Source organism: Danio rerio, chromosome 14 (genome assembly GCF_049306965.1).
Source record: "Danio rerio strain Tuebingen ecotype United States chromosome 14, GRCz12tu, whole genome shotgun sequence".
In the NCBI taxonomy this organism is placed as follows: domain Eukaryota; kingdom Metazoa; phylum Chordata; class Actinopteri; order Cypriniformes; family Danionidae; genus Danio; species Danio rerio.
Window position 1 is genome coordinate 54,626,590 of NC_133189.1, and position 22,957 is coordinate 54,649,546.

A 22,957-nucleotide genomic window follows, 5' to 3' on the forward strand; every position below is an offset into this window, starting at 1 on the left:
GTGGGTCCATAGACGCGGTTTCACCCACTCGTCAACATAGGGTCTCACAGCTTGGCACTGGCAGGTCTGCCTTGCCTTCAGAAAGCACTCGCAGTCATGAATAATTACTCATTTAAAATATTCAGTTGTTTTTTTGTAGCGGGTTATAATCGCACCAAAACGTATAAAATCTAAGTGAAGTATAACAGAGCAAACGTTCTGTAATTGTAGTAGTGCTGTGCATTATTTGTTTAACCCTTTAAGGTTACTGACTGACTGACTGACTGACTCACAGGGCAAAGAGATTTGCATGCTCGTTTTACATGAATGCGATCTCGGCTAGGAATACTGCGCTTATGACATTTGTCATTGAAATAACACCATAGGTAGTTGGAAGATCCGTATAAAAGGCCTGCCACCACAGCTGGAAAAAATCCTGGAGGAAAAACTGAAATATATACTTTCAGACTCAATGACATTTGTAACTATTTATTAAATGATAAAAAATTTGCATATTTAGATAAACTGCCCCTTTAAAACCCTTAAAGCATGACATTTGAGAGCATATGCGAGGCATCTTTAATTCATTTGCATTGCAGTTTTATGTGTCTGTTATATTTCTGTTTGCAGTGCCGCGCAGCTCAATAAGGCTTTGTATTTATCGTCACCGTTCTCTCTCTCTGATTTGTCAGAAAAGGTCACCCTCGCTGTTATGTATTCATGCATGAAAGGTGAATGTAATTTCTTCACACTAATTCAAAGCGACTTAATGAATCTAGAAGTCAATTGGCTGATTAATAGCCTGGAAATTGCTCCATTTGAGTCGTTGATTGTTCTGCTAAAAGACACGTGTAGGCCATAAGGCACTTTGTATTAATGTCAGCCGATTAAGGAACATCTTGGTAGCTCCGTGTAAATAATTAATAAAGTGGTTCCTTTTTTAATTTGCTAAATGTTAATCACAGAAAAAAAGCACCAGACTGAAGGTGTTGAATGTGATTAGTGCGAATTACGTTTATTTTGTGTTCAAGGAGATTTCAAGCATATTCCTTTTTGTTTTTAAAGCAAGCAGTGCCTATGATATAAACATTTTCCACACCTGCCTTAATAAAACTGACTGATCATATTCGTATTTAAATTCTTCATTAATAATCAAAAGAATAAGTTGAGAAGAAATCCCTAATTACACTTATCAATGGCCACTTTATTAGGTACACCTTACTAGTAAGGGGTTGGATCCCCTTTTGCCTTCAGAACTGCCTTAATCCTTCGTGGCATAGATTCAACAAGCTACTGGAAATATTCCTCAGAGATTTTGCTCCATATTGACATGTAGCATCACAGTTGCTGCAGATTTTGTCGGCTGCACATCCATGATGTGAATCCCCCGTTCCACCACATCCCAAAGGTGATTCATTTGATTGAGATCTGATGACTGTGGAGGACAATATATGTGGTCAAAAAGGGATGGACATGGTCAGCAACAAAAATTTCATTTTTTGGGAGAACCATCCCTTTAATGAGCTGCTGGTGAAAATGTCAAACAATCAAAGATCACAGATTTTAGACTAGGATTACAGGAATATTTTAGGATTTCCCAAATTTGTCTCAGACTATCAAAACTTGGGTTTTACTTACAGGATTGTAAGGTCAGGATGTGGACTCAGCAGCTCTGTCTGATGTGTGTGCTCTACAGGGAGTGCTGTCCAACATTTCCTCCATCACAGATCTGGGCGGCTTCGACCCCGTCTGGCTCTTCATCGTTGTGGGAGGGGTGATGTTCATCCTGGGGTTTGCAGGATGCATCGGTGCGCTGCGGGAGAACACTTTCCTGCTTAAATTTGTGAGTTTTTGCACTGTTGTGAATTCTCTTGGCATTTCATTTCCTAAAGCATTTTGAAACTCCAAGAACACCATGTTTCATTAAAGGAAACCTTATTTGCAGAATATGTAAAGCTGGTCAACTTTTAATTTTAGGGTAATAAACAAATGCTCCTGTTTTTTACATAAACCGTTTCCACTAAACAAAATAGCAGTGCATTTCAATTATTCAGTCATTCATTCATTCATTTTCCTTCTTGTACGACAAAAAATAGATATTGTGACAGGCCTTTTCCCGACTGGTTTTGTAGTCCAGGGTCACATATATTAAATATAATAATAATAATTAAAAATTTTATTTGTATAGCACTTTTCCAACGTACATGCAGCCCAAAGTGCCTCACAAACAACAACAAAAAAAGCATTAAAATAGACCACATAAACTTGACACATACTCCAGTAAAAGCATTCATCTACACAAAATAAAAGCATATATCCACACGATCACACACACAATAGTCCTTACATATGCAAGCACACATCATACATGCATACATACATAAACCTACATGTAGATAAAATGCATACACCTTACAAACTTGGTGTACACCTCACAAATACTAAGGCAAGGCAAGGCAAGTTTATTTATATAGCACATTTCATACACAGTGGCAATTCAAAGTGCTTTACATAAACAGGAATAAAAGAAACAAGTAAAATAAAAATAAAAACAAATAATAAAAATGAGTAAAAAAACACACAAAAACAGGTAAAATGTGATATAAAAGAATGAAGAAGAAGAGAAAAACATAATAGTGCGATATGTGGGACGCAGCACAGTGCTCATTCAGTAAAGGCACAGCTAAACAGATGTGTTTTCAGTCTGGATTTGAACATGCCTAATGTTGGAGCACATCTGATCATTTCTGGAAGCTGATTCCGCCAGCGAGGAGCATAGTGGCTGAAGGCAGATTCACCCTGCTTTGACTGAACTCTTGGAACTACTAGTTTATATGATCCTAAAGATCTGAGTGATGTGTTGGGTTTGTATTCAGTCTGCATATCTGTAATGTATTTAGGTCCTAGGCCATTTAGTGAATACTAGGGGATTCTTTCACTTCAAGAGGAAGATAGTTCCAAATTTTAGGAGCATAATGGCTAAAAGAAGTGCCGCCAAATCGAATCAGATTTACAGAGTAAAATTCTAAAAGTCCTGTGCTAGAAGAGCATAGCAAACGGTTATGATGATATTTTGATAAACAGTCGGAGATGTAGGAAGGTGTCATGTTGTGGAGTGCTTTATAAGCTAATAAAAGAATCTTAAAATCTCTCCTTTGGTGCGCAGGTAACCAGTGTAATTCTATTAATACTGGTGTGATGTGCTCTCGTTTCTTGACAAACATCAGATGATTACAATTAATGAGTGCACAGACTACTCAAACATACAATTTAAAATATCGTAAGACCCTAAATCAGGAAGAAATTAACGTTGTAACAAACAAAATTAAAATTGTTCAAAATAAATAAATAAAAACATTACAATTGTTGTATCTCAGTATGATGACTTCTGTGAAATAATAATTTAACAAACTTCAGTTAAAAAGAAAAAATTGGGCAGTATTGCTGTGTATAGCAGGGGAAGTAAGTATTGTACACGTCACTATTTTTATCAGAAAACATATTTTTTAAAGGTGTTGTTGACTTGAAATTTTTATCAGTTGTTAGTAACAACTGACCAAATCCATATATGAAAAGAAAACAAATTGAATAGGTTTACCAATTAGGTTATGTGTGATAAAATAAAATGGCTCAGGGAAAAAGTATTGAACACATGAAGAAAGGGAGATGCAGAAAGTCTGTACAAGCCCAGACAGCAGCTAAAATCTCTCAGTAGTTCTTCAGCAACCCCCTGCCATTTGTCAGTGTAATTTAATATCGGCTGCTTCAGTCCAACATCTACATTAGCAGATGATAAAGATGAAACCAGAGTGGACATTTCAGCAAGACAATGATCCAAAACACAGCCAAGGAAACTCTCGAATGCTTTCAGAGAAAGAAAATCAAGCTGTAGAATGGCCCAGCCAGTCACCTGATCCAAAACCAATAGTGAATACAAAATAAAGCTCAGATTTGTTTGACAAGACACACGAAACCATTAGGGTTTTGACATTTTGTTGAAGTGATTGTAAAAATCACACCTAAACAATGCATGCGACTTCATTCTCCGTATGAGAGGTGTCTTTAAGCTGCCAAAAAAATGCCATTCATCAACATTATTTTGTCATATAAAAATTAGGGAATTTTTTTTTGTCTTTAAATAAAAAAATGCAAAAACTTCATCATCAAAATCTCTACTACGACGGGCTATTTTGGCTTTTCCAGTGCCTACTTTATATATTGCAATTGCTCTATATTGTGGTTGCACTTAATGAAAAACTGCTTTAAGTATTATGAAGTATTATTTCCATTAAAAAAGTGTTTATTCCTCAATCTGTGTGTTTTTCTTCAAGTTTTCAGTGTTTCTGGGCCTCATCTTCTTCCTGGAGCTCACTGCTGGCATTTTAGCCTTCGTCTTTAAAGACTGGATCAAAGACCAGCTGAACTTCTTCATCAACAACAATGTTAAAGCATATCGGGACGACATTGACCTCCAGAACCTCATTGACTTTGCTCAAGAATATGTGAGTCAGCCTTTTATGCTGCACTGTGGTGTTTGTTTCCAATGAGACTGGTGTATTAAATGTGCACTTGAAAGTATGAGTCATCATCATGCACACTTGGCAAAAAAAGAAGTCATATCTGTATATTTTGTGCAACACAGAATTCATTGGAAATACATACTTTTTTGTGGAAAAAAAAGTGTCCTTAAAAATACAATTATCTGCAGTTTCTAGGTAAAATGAACACTATGACGCAGTATGACGACAACCACTTTTATTATTTTCACACTAATGATGTTTATAGTGACATGTTATTGATGATTATAGGATTATTTTCATGCAGTTCCATCCCAAAATAAACATCACAAAACATCTTATTAATATCTCTTATTTGTAATTAACATGTTTACATTGCCTGTCTATCTCCATGTGGACAACTTTTCAGGTGTGGTCAGTTTGCTCTTGGCCTATTTTGTACAGTGTTGTGCTGCAGAGTGCATGGGTTTGAGTCAGGAAAAAGATGCTTCCACAAAAGAGATAAAAGCAATGTAAAGTTAAGGTAAAATCATGTGTTCGCAGTGCACTTTTTTCTTACGTCTGCTTTTCAAAACACCATTTGTTAGGTTTAAGGAAGGGTTTAGCTCAGTGGTTCGCTGGCTGATCTGTATGACAAGCTCTGCCTTCTCCTGGATTTAAATAAGAAGGAACATACAACAAAATGTACTTAGAGTAACACGTTTCAGATTAGCACAAATGCAGACAGTGCCCTCTAGTGGATTTGTCATCTAAAATGTGCAACAAAACATACCTGGAGTAATGTATTTTAGGTTTAAAAAACTGTAGCTTATATTTTCAATAAGCCTGGGCTGATGGTTTGCAAATTGTCTCATTGTTTCCATGTTTTTATATTTGAATTTATAAAAAAATAATAATATTTAACATTTTTGGTCACACTTTACATTAAGATTTCATTAGTTAATAATAATAATAATAATTCCATACATTTATATAGTGCTTTTCTAAGCACTCAAAGCGCTTTACACAGTGGGGGGAATCTCCTCATCCACCACCAGTGTGTAGCATCCACCTGGATGACACGACGGCAGCCATTTTGAGCCAGACCGCACACCACACACCAGCTGATTGGTGGAGAGGAGACAGAGTGATGAAGCCAATTGTGATATGGGGATGGTTAGGAGGCCATGATGGACAGAGGCCAGTGGGCAGATTTTGATGCCAGGGTTAAACCCCTACTCTTTTTCGAAAGACATCCTGGGATTTTTAACGACCACCAAGAGTCGGGACCTCAGTTTAACGTCTCATCCGAAAGATGTTGCTCACTTAGCAGTATAGAGTCCCCGTCACTACACTGGGGCATTAGGACCCACACAGACCGCAGGTTGGGCGCCCCCTGCTTAATATTAGTTACTGTAATAACTGTTGTGAACTAAGTATGAACAATACTTGTGGAGCATTTATTATTCATCAATCAAGTTCAACATTTAATAATGCATTAATAAAATTCAAATACATGCTTCTTAATATGTTAGTAAATGCATTAATTAACCGTTACCACATTTTTATATCCTGCTCATTGGTGTCCAATGAAACAACATCACTTTATTGCTTTTCGGTATGAACAGTATTGCCTCATATCGTACCATCAAAAAAAAACAAAAATGATATAGCTTCTAGTCCTAACTTTATAGATGGAAAAAGTTGGTAACACTTTAATTTAAATAACAGTTCACAATATTAACATAGACTGTAAAATATATGGACGTAGTATCCGTGACGTCACCCATAGGTTTCTAAAGAGCGCAAAAGAAGACACAAGTAGGCGCGGCCAACCGTCACCATTTTGTTCGCGCATCATCACACCCACGGCGGGATACCAAACAAGGGCAAAGAGGCGGAGAGTGGGCGGAGCTACAGACGCATGCTGCATTTTGCTTGGACCTGGTTCAGACACACTTTACTTTGGGAGAACGCTTAATACTTTATCACCTGTGACACGTTTGTATTCTGACCACTTGTGCTTGGTTGTATACTATATCAATAAAGTGTTTAGACTTTTAAAAACACTGCTGTAATACACTGAGCCTCTAAACATTGTTCTTATGACGTTTTTCAACAGGAGGATACCGAAAATTACTTCCAAACACTTCAGATATAGTCTGTGTTAGTTACTGTAAGACTATTAATAAAATCCAGCATAACACTGTATGACAACGCTTCAGATGACTGTTCTAGAGCCTACAGCTAATCAATTCGTCAGATTCTGGAGTGCATTACAGCTCTAAATATAAATAAAAACGATAAATGATCTTAAATAAAACAAATACATGTATAGAGATGGTATATAAGTATATAACTTTACTCACATGGGAAACGGAGGCCACGTGAATGGTTTGTGAGCACAATTAAGTGCACTCAGCATGCCATGCCATCTGATAATTGTAGGAAACAAGTCCAAAAGGCAGTTGACTGTGTAAAGCCACATAAAACAACACAGAAATACGATAAATATGCCGAGTTTAGTGGCTAATCTGCAGGATTCAGCTGAGGTGACGTGACGGCGACCAGCGAGACCTAGCTGTCACTCAAGTGGCCACGCCCTTAATTATGCAAACTTAATATAACTTAATATAAAGGAAACGGATGAGTTATAAAAATATTCACCCCCCTCACAGTTGTCATGAAGGGTAATATTAACTGTATTAACCAAAATCTTTGTTTTGTACCAGGCTGTAAACACCTTTTTTTCTGCTGTAATGTTGGCCATTCTAACAGTGGGCTCAATTGAAATTTGCTCTAGTTTGGAGCCAGGAGTGGCCAGGACTAGCGGAATTTCGGATGAATTGCAGTTTTAGTTACTTCCGTATTGGCTTCCTGAGAGAGAGCGGGAGGTTACCGCATAAATATTCACAAAGCTTTAACTAACTGCTTAATAAATTACTAATTAGCTCAATATTAATACTAATAGTGGAAAAAGTGGAAGTTGGGTTTAGATTTTGGGTGGGATTAAAGATACAGAATAAGATTACACTATATAACTACTAATAACCAGTTGCCACTTAATAATAGGCAGGTAATAAACCAGTAGTAGGCTTGAATTGTGACCTAAACTAAAGTGTTTCCCAAAAATTTAATGTATGATGATGATGAAGATGTTGATGATGGTTAATGATGTCATTTATGATGTCATGTGTCCCAACAGTGGTCATGTTGTGGTGCTCATGGACCGAATGATTGGAACCTGAACATCTATTTCAACTGCACCGACTTCAACCCGAGCCGGGAAAGGTGTGGTGTTCCCTTCTCCTGTTGCGTCAAAGACCCTGCTGTGAGTTCCAGAAACCATCATTTCCACTGTTTACCTCTTGCTCTTTTCCTGTTAAAGGTTCAGAATGTTACCGCCAACTTGAGTACATTTTCTTCAGTACATTTGAATTCATTCATAGAGCTTACTAAAAGATTTAAAGGTCCCATAAAATATAATAAAGTTTTTAGGACATCAATAAGCTAGTGTTCACCAAAACAGTGACAAAATTTGCGTTTAATGCTGATGTAAACATGTAAAGCTCAACAGCAGATCAACAGTTTTATTGACTTCATACTTCGGTTTCTCATCAAATCTTCTGACCAATCAAATGCTCTGACATGCCCCACCCCCTTCAAGACGCTTCTCATTGACTTTTCATTTGTTGAACTTAAGTTCAATCACTCTCGCTGGCAGAGCTGAAAGAAAAAACTAATTGCTATTGGCAGTTTTTTTGAAAAGGGAAGGAGCTACTATGGTCAATTCTACCCCTTAGCCTGTTCCCTTACCCTCTAAAGGGGTAGGGGTGTGCCAATTTTCTTTAGCTTGAAGGTGTAGGGCTAAGGGATAGTTGTTGAAATGGAGATTTTCCAGCATCACACTAGAAACCGAAACGTTCCAGAATATAACTGGAATAACTACAGTAGTCGCGATCGTTGATCTCATATGTAGTAAGGCAGGGGTGTCCAAACTTTTTGGGCCGAGGACCAGATGCAAAAAAACAAACGTTGTTGCGGGCCAAATTTTACATACATCACACAGACACGCATATATATATATATATATATATATATATATATATATATATATATATATATATATATATATATAAATACAGTTGAAGTCAGAATTGTTAGCCCCCCTAAATTATTAGCCCCCGTTTATTTTTTCCCCAATTTCTGTTTAACGGAGAGAAGATTTTTTTCCACACATTTCTAAACATATTAGTTTTAGTAACTCATTTCTAATAACTGATTTATTTTATCTTTGCCATGATGACAGTAAATAATATTTGACTGGATATTTTTAAGACACTTCTATACAGCTTAAAGTGACATTTAAAGGCTTAACTAGGTTAAGCAAGTTAACTTGTTAAGTTAAGGTAATTAGGCAAGTTATTTTATAACAATGGTTTGTTCTGAAGACTTAAGGGGCTAATAATTTTGACCTTAAAATGGTTCATAAAAAAAATTTCAACCGCTTTTTATTCTAGCCGAAATAAAACAAAAGTCTATCTCCAAAAGAAAAAATATTATCAGACATACTGTAAAAATGTCCTTGCTCTGTTAAACATCATTTGGGAAATATTTAAAAAAGAAGAAATAAATCAAAGAGGGGCTAATAATTCAACTGTGTGTAGATAGATAGATAGATAGATAGATAGATAGATAGATAGATAGATAGATGGATGGATGGATGGATGGATGGATGGATGGATGGATGGATGGATGGATGGATGGATGGATGGATGGATGGATGGATGGATGGATGGATGGATGGATGGATGGATGGATGGATGGATGGATGGATGGATGGATGGATGGATGGATGGATGGATGGATGGATGGATGGATGGATGGATGGATGGATAGATAGATAGATAGATAGATAGATAGATAGATAGATAGATAGATAGATAGATAGATAGATAGATAGATAGATAGATAGATAGATAGATAGATAGATAGATAGATAGATAGATAGATAGATAGATAGATAGATAGATAGATAGATAGATAGATAGATAGATAGATAGATAGATAGATAGATAGATAGATAGATAGATAGATAGATAGATAGATAGATAGATAGATAGATAGATAGATAGATAGATAGATAGATAGATAGATAGATAGATAGATAGATAGATAGATAGATAGATAGATAGATAGATAGATAGATAGATAGATAGATAGATAGATAGATAGATAGATAGATAGATAGATAGATAGATAGATAGATAGATAGATAGATAGATAGATAGATAGATAGATAGATAGATAGATAGATAGATAGATAGATAGATAGATAGATAGATAGATAGATAGATAGATAGATAGATAGATAGATAGATAGATAGATAGATAGATAGATAGATAGATAGATAGATAGATAGATAGATAGATAGATAGATAGATAGATAGATAGATAGATAGATAGATAGATAGATAGATAGATAGATAGATAGATAGATAGATAGATAGATAGATAGATAAGCCTGTAGATAGCCTGTAGTAAGGCAAGGCAAGTTTATTTATATATCACATTTCATACACAGTGGCAATTCAAAGTGCTTTACATAAACAGGATTAAAAAGACAAGTTTAGGAACATAACATGCAGACAATAAAAAATGATTTAAAAACAAATTAAAATGAGTTAAAATAGGTTATAAAAGAATGAAAAAGAAAACGAAAAACATAATAGTGGAATCTGTCGGACGTAGCACAGTGCTCATACAGTAAAGGCACAGCTAAACAGATGTGTTTTCAGTAGTTTCAGTAGTAGGAGATTGCGATGACATATGATGACTTGTGCAGGTGTTGTATTGCTGTAGTGTTTCTTAGGGGTACATTTTAAAGCCCTTCCCCTTCACACTCTGTTTTACGGGCTAAAGGGAAGGGGGAAGGGGTGCAAAAATAGAATTGGGATAGGGCCTATATGTCCCGCCCTCTATTCATGTTTGGGTTGAGATTGCATCAAACATTGAAAACTGCCCATTTTAAAGCTCTTCATTGCACCTGTGATGGGGGTTTGTGTGAAACGCTCTTCTGTTTTATTGTGACAATAGAATGCATGCAGTTCTGGGTTGCAGTACAGTTGCAAGATTTAGATAGTTCTTAGAAATAGTCAGATTTGCAAAATAGTTTAGAATTTTCAACATCTCAATTTTCCATTTTATTATTTGCAAGATTTTTTCCTCAAACTTTTTATCATTTTAAAAATGTTTTATTCTAAAAATTCAGATCTATCCTGAAAAGTAAATTCTGTAAAAAGGCTCAACCATTTTTCATCCTATTCTAACCATCTGCTTGTTTTACAACATTGTGTTCTGTGCTTCCCATTGTGTTTAATATTATTTTTGTTTTTATTATTTATTTATTTTATTTTATATATTTTTAAAATTTTCATTATCAATTTTTGAAACTGAGCATGTTCTCTTGGTCTTTCTTTAGGAGGATGTGCTGAATACACAGTGTGGATATGATGTGCGGCTTCAAGTGGTGAGTGTATTACTACTTTCTTATCTTCCTGAAAATAATAATGATAAGTTACACAGTTTGTATTGAAAGAGAGAAACAGATAACTAGGCCCACATGAAATCTGTGTGCACAGAAGTCTACATATTTTAGCTGTGGTTGCCACCCATCCCTTGAAATACGGAATTGTCCCGTATTTAAGAATGAAATTGCCCGTGAATCAACAAGGAATGGGCTTTGTCCTGTTTTTTTTTAAGTAGCTTTTCATGCAAATCAACCCACACACATTTTATGAAGATGCCTCATTTCCTACTTTTGATTGGGTAATACTTGATGTCATCGTTAGTTTGATTGGTCTTTGTCTAGTGAGGAGGGCGGGTCTTTAAAGCAGAGTCCGTCAAGTCTTGACAGGGAGTAAAGGCATATGCGTCTTCAGGTAACCCCCAGCATCTGAAAGTTTCAGAGTTTAAACGCAAGCAACTGCAAAAGTACTGCAAAGAGTGGAAGAAAACATATACACTGAAAAAAGATGATTCTTTGGGTTTACTCAATTTTTTTGTTAAGTGGTTGTAAACAATTTAATTGTGTTGAATTTAAACAAACAAATTAAGTTGAACATTATTCAATTTCATTTGTTTGTTTAAATTCAACACAAATAAATTGTTTGCAACAGTTCTGCATGCAACACTTTTCTCAGTTTACCTGGCTGCAGAGTGCTTTTTATTATGAGTGAATTATTATCAAGCCAACTGCACGATTTGTCGGAGGGTGTTCTCTGTGGCTCTGTCGTGTGACAGCATGCCTCCGGAGAGCAACAATCCCGCAATGACAGAGCTCACAAAAATCAAAGCACAGTCAGACAGTTCTTCATACCCCAAGTCTCTCCCGAAGCAGACATGGTAATGACAGTGACCCAGTCTGTGAAAATCTAGCTGGAGTCTTTTTTGTTGTTGTAATTTACTACATGAAATAAAGAACAGTCTGTGAAAATAATACAAATATATGTATTTAATATCAACTGAGTAAAACCATGTCAACTACTGAAATCACAGTGAAATGAATAGCTACAATCAAGCGTTATCTCAGAATTAGATCTGGCCTGGTTTTCACACACTGGGTCACAAATTGTAATTTGTAAAACTTGTGTAAATACAGTGCAAGTGGATCATATTCCAATGTAATATTATGATTTGTTTGTTAAGGTTAAGTCAGGCACATAAGCATTCATTTACTACATGAAACATTACATTTAAAGTGCCATGAAACCCCCTGTTTCAGCAGGATGTTTTCACACCTCTAGTTTGGAAAAAGTCAGGAAAGTGGGCGTGTCTAGCTTTATTTGGGTGGGAGTGTAGGGGGAGGAAAAATGGGCAGGGTTTGAATAAAAATGGGCAGGGTTTGAATAAAAATGGGCAGGGTTTGTAAAAATGGGCAGGGTTTGAATAAAAATGGGAGTTGCCATTTGGGCACGCGCTTCTGACCGAGTACAAACAAACAAACATGCAGGGGAGAGAGTGTGTTTAATGACGGTGGGATGTTTGATACCTCATATATATATACGTCGTATATGAGAAAAAAGCCTCTGCATTTCTCTGTAACTCAGATGCACTCAGGAGGTCAGAAAGCCGTGTGTGTGTAGACTATCCTGTCACAAAATGCGGCGAAAATTCAACACGACGGTCGGCAATAGTTTGCTTACAGTGTTCACGTGTCTACACACAGAGAGCAGCATTTACAGCGGACCTTTCAATATTGTAGTGATATTAACGTACTGTAAACTAATTAACATAGAAATCATTTTGACTAAGGTCTGTCTTTAAACACTGAAAGAGTACTGCTGACCATACAAACTATAACTTTGCCATCTGAACGAACAAAGAAAGGGTACTGATTGCACACACTTACCGAATTTGTAGACAGGACAATCAACACATACTGGAGCTGCGTCTTTTTTAAAGGAGACGAGCAGCAAATCCGGATCTCACCATTGATGAGAAATGCTCTCGAGTAAAAAATGTTCCAAACAAACGCATTTCTGCCGCGCGTCGCGAGCACTGATCCACACGCGAGTCCTGCAGCGCTCTCATAGAGAGAAAATGAAACATAACCTTCACATTATGAAAGCAACACTGGCGACCCGTATCTCCAAACAACTCTTATTCTTTTCCCATAACTTTTGGCAACACGACGTGTGTCGTCTCTCTGCCGTCTGAACACTGTTTCAGGTACAGTCTAAGAAAGCTAGCATGCATATTAATGAAGTTGCAGCGCATTCATAATGGAGCGCGCTGATTGGTTTGAACCAAGCCATACTCATGAATGAATGCAGCACAATCAGAGACGTAATACGGGACGCCTTGGTACAGACGTCTAGTCCACACGCTGGAATACACGCTATTATGTCATGACCGTGACGCAGCTTCAAAAAATCGTTTCAAACCGGAAATACGAATTTGCTCGAAATAATGCAAAAACAACCAATTTACACTTTTTAGTGAGATATAGGTGTCCTAATAGTGTTTTTAGCAGTGTGGGACACATATACGACTGTCAACAGCTCTAAAAATGTGTTTTGGTGTTTCGTGACCCTTTAATACATTAACAGACAACATAATGCCCATGTAAAGAAATTAAACTAGTAAATTGCAACTTTCCATATTTCTAAGTTAGAAATAGGCTATTTGAAAACTTTACTAGCTAATATTTGTAGCTAGATTATGTATGTGCTGTTTCCATGTTTGGATAGGTGTTACTGCAAATAATGACAAATATTTTAGCCAAAATCTATTATCAATTCCACCCTTTAAAATTAGGTTCGTTAGTATTTTCTCCTCGCCTCAGCACCTGAGTTGACGCAGGTGTACCACACTATTAAACATAACACCAGCTATATCAGTGCTGCAGAGTTGTAAAAGAGAAAGACTGACTGCATCTGTTTACACATAATTCAATAAAAGACAGTTTATTTTAATGTCCAAGTGTTCATACTTTCCTGAAAACGTATTTTAAGTTGGAGTTCACCCCCACTGACGGGCCAGGATTAGGAATTCAGAGGCCTCTGGGCACAATGTCTTGTAGGCCCCCTACCTAGCCGCACCCCTATAGTTGAATAAAAAAAATAAGATTAATATTATATTTGTTAAATAACATTAATCTAAATTGTATTGCCCGCATAAAAAAACATTATATACAGTACAAATATTTCTAGTCTACAAAGATTTAACTTATTTTTTAAGCATTCAAAGCACACTTTGAAAAAAAAAAAACTAAAACATCTAGTAAAAATTAATGGATTTTAATATACGTGTTCAAGTTCACTGAAGCAGTTCTAAAATTATATTTAAGAGTTTTTTAATGGATAACTTTTACAAACTTAAAATGCATATTGTGTGGATATAACACCTCTGTTTTTGCTTATCAGCCTTTTTGTTGGAGGCCCCCAATGTCAGGGTTCTGCCACTCTGGTCATGTAAATTCTTGTTTTGTTGGCAGAATCCGGACACTAGTCATGTCTAATCCTGTCCTGTTGTGCTCGGCTCAAGTTTTCTTGGGTCGAGCACTTGTTTCTGTCATTGTGTGTGTCTCCGTGTTTGTGCGCGCCTTCGTGGGTGTGCGCAGAGCGTGCGCGCTCCCGCTTGATGCGACCGCGCGGGCTATGCGTCCCTCCGACACGCGAGCGCTCTTGTACTCGTGTTTGTGTTTTCGTCTGTCTGCAGCGTGGTGTTTTATTCCCAGCGTCTCAATCCAGTTGGTTTCGGTTTTGGTCGGCGCTGGGATGAAACATGCAGCACAACACTGAAGCACACAACAAAAGCACGTGACTACAATGTAAACACCAAGCCACGTGCTTTGACAGACGCAAGACACGAGCACACGATGAATGAAAACACTCACACTGCATGTGTGAGCGCACGGTGAGTGTTGTCATTCATCGTGTGCTCGTGTCTTGCGTCTGTCAAAGCACGTGGCTTGGTGTTTACATTGTAGTCACGTGCTTTTGTTATGTGCTTCAGTGTTGTGCTTGTGTTGTCATGAACATGCAGTTAATGAGTTCTCTCATTGGCTGCATGTTCTTGTCCTGTGTTATGTGAGCGCATGGCTTGTGTTGTCTCTCTGTGTCATGCGCTCTCCCGTCTATTGTCTAGTCCCACCCTCCTTGTTAACTCATTATTAGTTAGTCTTGTTCACCTGTTTGTGTCAATTTACTTTTGCTTTATAATCCCCTCATGTTTTTAGTCCTGTGCCAGTTCGCCATCACATGTCGATGTTTGAAGTCTTGTCCTGTCGTGTTTTCAGTCCTCATCCTTGCCAGCCTGCCCAGTCCTGTTTGTTTGCGTATGTATTTGTTTTGGTAATGTTTCCCCCCTCGGGGTAATTTATTTTGCATTTCATTTTATGTTTATTATTTAATAAATTCCCCATTTTCCTGCACTTGAGTCCTCGCTTCTTTTTCCCCATTTCCCATCCACAACCCTGACACCCAATACCAAAATATGAACTTTAATGCATGATAGTTCGTTACTACATTCACAAAATCATTCCACATAAATCTTCAGATATTTGTACAAAATTCTGGGCAGAGATAGCAAACAGTTTACACGGATAACTCACACTTATTATTTCAATCAGGAAAAAACGACAATAGGCTACCTAAATAAAATATTCTGAAACATATTAATTCTCCTCAATATTCAATTAATCATTTAACAGTATTCAAAATCTGCAAATCAATGACAAATATAACAATGAAACAATAAAAAGGCCATTTCATAACAAACTATATTTATTATAAACGTCAAGCCTGATCAGATTTCAGTTTGAAACTAGCAGCGTGTGTGAAATGAGCTTTAGAAATACCCATTTAATATTAATCTGGCATTCTGTGCAGGTTTTGCTTGTTTAATTCCAGTAAGGAATGTAAATCCAGCATGCTTCAGATGATAAGAAAACGTGGAAAACATGTCAGCTAAAACACTTCAACATATATTCTTCCAGCTATTTAAACGTGATGCAATGTAGTGTCGGTGCAGCACAGGAGGATTAAGCGCACGAGAGATTCAGATAGTGTTTGAGTTTCTCTTGTTCTCTTTAATAACAGTTTAAGCCTTTTAAAGTGATAATTAGCTTCTAGTTTTAGCCACAGGAAATTGTGGCGCTCTGTAATTGGGAAGTGAGCGACTCCTGCCAGCCTGTGCCTCTCAGTAAAGGGTGGAGTGACACGTTTTACCATGCTCTGTTTGAGCTACACAATATATCTGTAGTATCAGATTTGTCAGGAGATCAGTCAGGCAGATGAAAAATATTTACTGAATGCCTGTCAAAAAAGTGTTGCTACATTTTTCCTGCTTTCACCTTGGCATCTTGTAATATAACTTAAACAATCAAATACAGGCGGAGCAAACCATCACAAACAAAGGGGTAAGGGGGAAATCAACACATCCAGGGTGTCCATGGAGTCTTAAAAGGTCTTAAATATCAAAAGCTAAATTTTAGATCTTAAAAAGTCTTCACTTAAATATTGTGTTGTAGGTCTTAAAACATTTTAAACAGTTCTTAATATTTCTTTGTCCATGTAAACTTTCCCAATCTGGCCAATGCCTAACAATACACTACCTGGTGCTGAGGTAGGGAGGGAGGTGTCGCGGACACCGCACTCTCTATTCTGCCGCCCTATGCGCGGATATAACTGAGGACACGCAGGTGTCGCGGACCTCTATTCTGCTGCCCTATACGTGGATATAACTGAAGACACGCGGGTGCTGATGGAGGTGTCGCTGATGCCGCCCTCTCTATTCTGTCATCTATGCGCGAATATATCTGAGGGTGGGGAGGGAGATGTCGCGGACATAACTGAGGATTCGGGTGGTAAGGGAGGTATCACGGACGCCGCCCTCTCTATACTGCCGCCTAGGTCGCCTCAATGGACGTGCCGGCCCTGATCATTTGGTATCAGAAGTGGCTTATATGAAAGGCAAAGGCCTCTAGATTACGCTTATTATACCACAATAAAATATGATCATGCCTTGATTTTTAATGATTTCATTAAGACAGTATGGTCTGACTACTTTGACAAAAGTCTTGTCACTGAACAGAAATAATTTCCAGTATAGAAAATAAAGTCCTGCTGCAGTGGAGACAGAATGAATATTGTGTCTGACTCCATCATGAGCTTGGAGGACTGCATCCATACATCTCTGACATGACTGAAATCACTGATTAATAAAGTCATCTGGAATGGCAAAGAAAGCGTTCAGCAGGACTCCCAGAGTTCATCAAGATCCTTTGGATTCATCTTCAATGCCTCCTCCTTCATCTTACCCCAGACATGCTCAATAATGTTCATGTCTTGTGACTGGGCTGGCCAATCCTGAAGCACCTTTACCTTCTTTGCTTTCAGGAACTTTGTTGAAGTATGAGAAGGAGTGACATCCTGCCATCTTGTTATGTATATTTATTATGTATATATAAATACATGCATGCATATATTTGAGAAAATTTATATTTAGATATATGATTTATATATACAGTTGAATTCAGAATTATTAGCCCGCCTTTCAATTGTTTTTTCTTTTTTTAAATATTTCCCAAATGATGATTAACAGAGCAGGGAAATTTTCACAGTATGTCTGATAATATCTTTTTCTCCTGGAGAAAGTCCTATTTGTTTTATTTCGGCTAGAATAAAAGCAGTTTTAAATTTTTTAAACACAATTTTCAAGTCAATGTTATTAGCCCCTTTAAGCAATATTTTTTTCCCGATAGTCTACAGAACAAACCATAGTTTTACAGTAACTTGCCTAATTACACTAATCTGCCCAGTTAATCTAATTAACCTAGTTAAGCCTTTAAATGTCACTTTAAGCTGTATAGAAGTGTCTTGAAAAATATCTAGTCAAATATTATTTACTGTCATCATGGCAAAAATAAAATAAATCAGTTATTGGAAATGAGTTATTAAAACTATTATGTTTAAAACTGTGTTGAAAAAATCTGCTCTCCGTTAAACAGAAATTACAGTACAAAAATAAACAGGGGGGCTAATAATTAATTCTGACCTCAACTGTATATGATACCTATTATATTATTTTAGTATTTTATGATACATTTTAGGATTAATGTAGGTTTGTAGAAGGAAAAATCCAAAATGTCTTCATTGAACATAATTTCTTTTCCGTAATATCCTAAAGATTTTGGCATGAAATAAAATGGATAATTTTGACTCTTGCAATGTATTATTGGCTATCATTGCCACAAATATAATAATACAACATAAGACTTGTTTGGGGGTCCAGTTTCATAAATAATGCAGAAGAAATAAATATTGCAATTTCCATTCGTTCATTCAAAAAAGTATTTTTTTTAATTTTAATTTGTTTCTTTAATTTTTTATTTATCTATTAGGGATTATGGACAGCAAGAGAACATAATTAGCCACAAACTTCCTCTTTATTCCCTTGGCAGGAGAATGAAAACACAAAATAACAAGAACATCAACACACTGTTATAAATAAATGACATAAAAACTGTAGAACTCTATGCCTAAACTCAATGGACACACATCTGATGCATTGTTAAACAGTATTTCCAATGCATCTTGAACTGAAAGTACCAATGTTTAATGCTAATTGGTAAATTATCCCAGTAATTAATAGAAAACGTGCAGTAAATACAACAGCAATACACTATCGTGCAGCACTAATCTGTGTGAATTAAGCCTATTATTCACATTTACTCGTCTTTTTTTAATCTTATTTCTTTGAGCAGCAAGTATCGGATGTTTGCTCAAAAAAAAAAAAAAAAAACTCTGCATTTCTTTGTTCAGCCACTGTAGTAAGTCCTTGAAGAGTAAAAGAAGTTAGCAAATATCATACATCCATTTTCTTCTCCTTTCATCGACTGTTTCTGACTTCCTACCGGTTGGGTGTAACGTTTCTGCACTCCTTTGTGTCTTCTTCCCCGGAGGGACAAAAGCTTCTTTGGAAAACGTGTTTGGGTGGCTCACAAAAGCTGGATTGTGTGGCTTTCTCTTTCAAATGTCACTGACAGCCCCAAATTACACCTTTTCATCTGCCTTCCTTCCCAGAATGCCATAGACAGTAGTTCGAACATTCCTGTTTGACTGTGTAACATAAACTGGATCTTCCGTGTGCTGGGTTTCATGTGGTATTTTCGTTTTTTACTTTTGGCGTGGGATTGAGTTTTCCAGAGAGGATATTTGTTCTCAGATAGATTAAGGTGCATGTCCGCCCAGGTGAAGGCCTGATTGTTTATCCTAGACTTGTGTAAAGATTAAAGGTCAAGCTGGTGCACAAACTGTGCTGTACGGTGCACTTGAATGAAGATTTTTCTTGTGTGTGTGTGTGTGTGTGTGTGTGCAACAAAGATGGAGTAAAACAATACAACGGAAAATTGAAAATTAAACTGCAATTGGATGTTTTTTTTCCCCAGAGTGATAATACAACGGGTAAATAAGTATTGTACACGTCACCATTTTTTTAGAAACCATATTTCTAAAGGTGCCGTTGACTTGAAATTTTCACCGGATGTTGGTAACAATCAAAGAAATCAATATATACAAAGGAAACAATATTAATTAGTTTACAAATGAAGTTCTGTGTAAAAAAATTAAATGGAGCAGGGAAAAAGTATTGAACACATGAAGAAAGGAAGGTGTAGAAAGACGGTGAAAGCTAGACAGCAGCTGAGATCTCCCAGTAGTTCTTCAGCAACCCCCTGCCCTTCGACATTGTAAATTAATATTCGCAGCTTCAGTCCAACATCTACATTAGCAGGTGATAAAGATGAAACCGGGACATTTTAGCAAGACAATGATCCAAAACACAGCCAATGAAACTCTCAGATGCTTTCAGAGAAAGAAAAACAAGCTATGGAATGGCCCAGCCAATCACCTGACCCGAATCTAATAGAGAATACAAAGTAAAGCTCAGATTTGATAGACGAGACCCACAGAATTATCAAGATTTTGACACACTGGTGAAGTGTGTGAAAAACTCAACCCTGAGCAATGCATGTGACTTCATCCTCCATAAGAAAGGCGTCTTTAAGCGGGCATCACCAAAAAAGCCTTTTATTTCAGTAGTTCAGCTCATTCTTCTTGCGTCATTCCATTGTTATTACACATAATTAAGGCCAGACAGAATCTGCGGACATTTTTTGCTATTTCTGCGGAGAATTTGATAGAAAATCTGCAGATTTATGTGAAATGTTTTTGCGAGTATCATAACTAAAACCTAATATATGAAATAAAAAATATTACATTTTTATTTTTAATTAATGTTTAATGCAAATCCAATTAGATACACTTATTTGGTAAATAAAGCAAGTCTCTCTTATAATATGTCTACTAAAAGATATTACTAAAATATTACTTTACAAACTGTAATGTAAATAAATCATACAAACATTTTAATATTATTATATCAAAACAATACTAGTGAAATTAATTTAAAAACTGAATAAATCTAAATTTACACACATTTACACAAGTAAATAAATTGACTCAATGATGGGCTAAAAATCTGCGGAAACCTGTGGATTCTGTGTGGACCTACACATAACTCATTTTTCAGATTTATTTTGTTTTGTTTTATTTTTATGTTTGTATTGTTTGTGTTTTTACAAGAATCTGGTTCCATTCCATGTCAACAGTTCCTTTTATAAATATTATTCCCAGAAAAAACATGACGTGTTCAATACTTATTTTCCTAGCTGTAAAAGTGAAATGATTTGTATTGAAAGAATGAATATTTACAATAAATAAATGATGAAACTAAGGGAGAGGAGGAAGTTAGAGGTGCTTAAATCAATATATAATAATGATAATGAATTATTACAAAACTTACCAGCTGTAATAAACTAAACTAAACTAAAAATCAAAAAAAAAAAAAAAAACCTTTATCATTCCAAACATCTTAAGCTACTCTTATTGAAAACAAAACAATCTGCATTCAATCTTACTTTCCATCGAGTGCTGATATGAATCCGCTTTTTTGCCAGGAGTTGGATCAGCAGAAGTACATTTACACCAAAGGCTGCGTGGGACAGTTTGAAAAGTGGCTTCAGGACAATCTGATTGTTGTTGCTGGGGTGTTTGTGGGGATTGCATTATTACAGGTAAGGACAACACTTATGGAAATGCATTGAGTGCATGCAAATGTTCTTTGACTGAAGTGATTTGCCTAAACGAGGTCTCGTATTGAATGTCAGGTCATGCTGCCACCTTCTGGTTAAACTTTATAATTCAGCTATAAGTGTGGACAATCTCAAAATGTCCAGGTAAAAGAAAAAAAATAAAACAAATGTTAGTATATTTCAAATTGATCTTATATAAAATAATGGAGACAAGATTTTGGTGTCTTCATCAAATTAAATTTACAAGTGATTTTTTTTATATATATACAGTTTTATATAAATATACACAATTATTCGCCCTCCTGTGAAATTTGTATATTTTTTCAAATATTTCTCAAGTGCTGTTTAATGGAGCAAGGACATTTGTCATATTATTTTGTATTATATTTCTCTTCTTGAGAAAGTCTTATGTCTTTTAAATTGTCTGGAAATAAAAATATTATTAGCCCTGCCAAGATTTTTTCGATTGGCAACAGAACAAACCACTGTTGTCCAATGATTTGCCTAATTAACCATGCCTAGTTAACCTAATTCGCCTGTTAAGAGTGACGTCACGCGAAGTGCTCTATCAAACTGAATGGGGGGACTCATCAAATGGTAATAATAAACATTTACAAAGTGATGTAATACTATATCGCAATATATATATCCATGTCTAATATCCGATGGCCAGAAAGTAATGAATTTTTTTATAAATTGGTAAAATGTTGGTATTTGTGATGCAGCAAGCCCAGAGATTGTTGTGTACACCATGATTTAAATAAAATTCACTTTAATGTGTGATATGAATAAAACGTGATCATAAATGAATATTTTCTCAATTCAAATGAGTGGCAGCTTGGACCCGTAAACTGTATTCCAGATGTCACGACTTAAAGGTGCAGTAGGTGATCTGCCAAAATGCTAACCAATTAGCATATTATTTTTGGACAGCGGGGAGGGACTGTGATTCAAAGCCACACCCCTGAAATCGTGAGCGGGCGCACCGCATCACAACAGCAGACAGACCACCCACTAGTTCATGGCATTCACCAGTTAGTTGGTATTTAGCCAGCGCCGTGCAGGAATTACATTTATTACTTAGCCCCACTTACATGCTATTTCAGAGCGAATATTCAGAGCAGCATGGTAAACAATATAGGAAGGCTGTCATTGTTTAAAAATGACCCAAAAGTTAGTAAGCAGTTTATAACTGCAGCTACAAATGCTCTATTCTTGATTTATAACCACATGTATAATGTGCTTAATAATTGTACTTTCATAATTTGCGACTGGTTGATTTTTCATTACTTAATTAAGTATTGCATTATTTACAAACCATTTGTGTTTAAGAGTAGTTGGTTGTTTTTTAAGATCATTCAAAATGAGCTAGTAAATGACAATTAAACTATTAAAATTAACATTTATATATCTTATTATTATTGAGGCAAATATTCATGGTTACTGTGTATGTTAATAAATGCTTTATTAACTCAATTTTATGCAGTTTTGTGACCTAATCTAAAGTGAGGTCTATTCATGCTTTATAAATCCTTTATAAATGACGATTAAAGGCTTGGTATCTAATGCGCAATAAGCTTTGCCATCGTATCTAAAAAGTAAACTTACTGCAAAGTTTAAACATTGCTGAAAAACAGGAGTGTCAAAATACGACATAAAATCGGATAAAACAAAAACAACAATTTAATAATTTAACAATATAATAGGATGCAATGTTTAAACTCTACAGTCATTTCATTTTAGATAAGGTTGCAAAGATTTATTTTTCATTTCATAAATAAATTTGCGTATCTTCAAATCAATAGAAATGAATGTTGTTGTTTA

General features: G+C 36.1%; 1 protein-coding gene across 4 annotated transcripts in view; it reads left to right on the forward strand.

Moving 5' to 3' along the window:
* tspan17 (tetraspanin 17) overlaps positions 1-22,957 on the forward strand; it is a 63,420-nt gene that overhangs the window by 28,402 nt on the left and 12,061 nt on the right. For all 4 annotated transcript variants that reach the window (XM_073921196.1, XM_073921197.1, XM_073921198.1 and 1 more), the window contains 5 exon segments: positions 1,676-1,822; positions 4,311-4,481; positions 7,681-7,806; positions 10,958-11,005; positions 20,999-21,115. In XM_073921196.1, the coding sequence (XP_073777297.1) occupies positions 1,676-1,822; positions 4,311-4,481; positions 7,681-7,806; positions 10,958-11,005; positions 20,999-21,115 (609 nt within the window).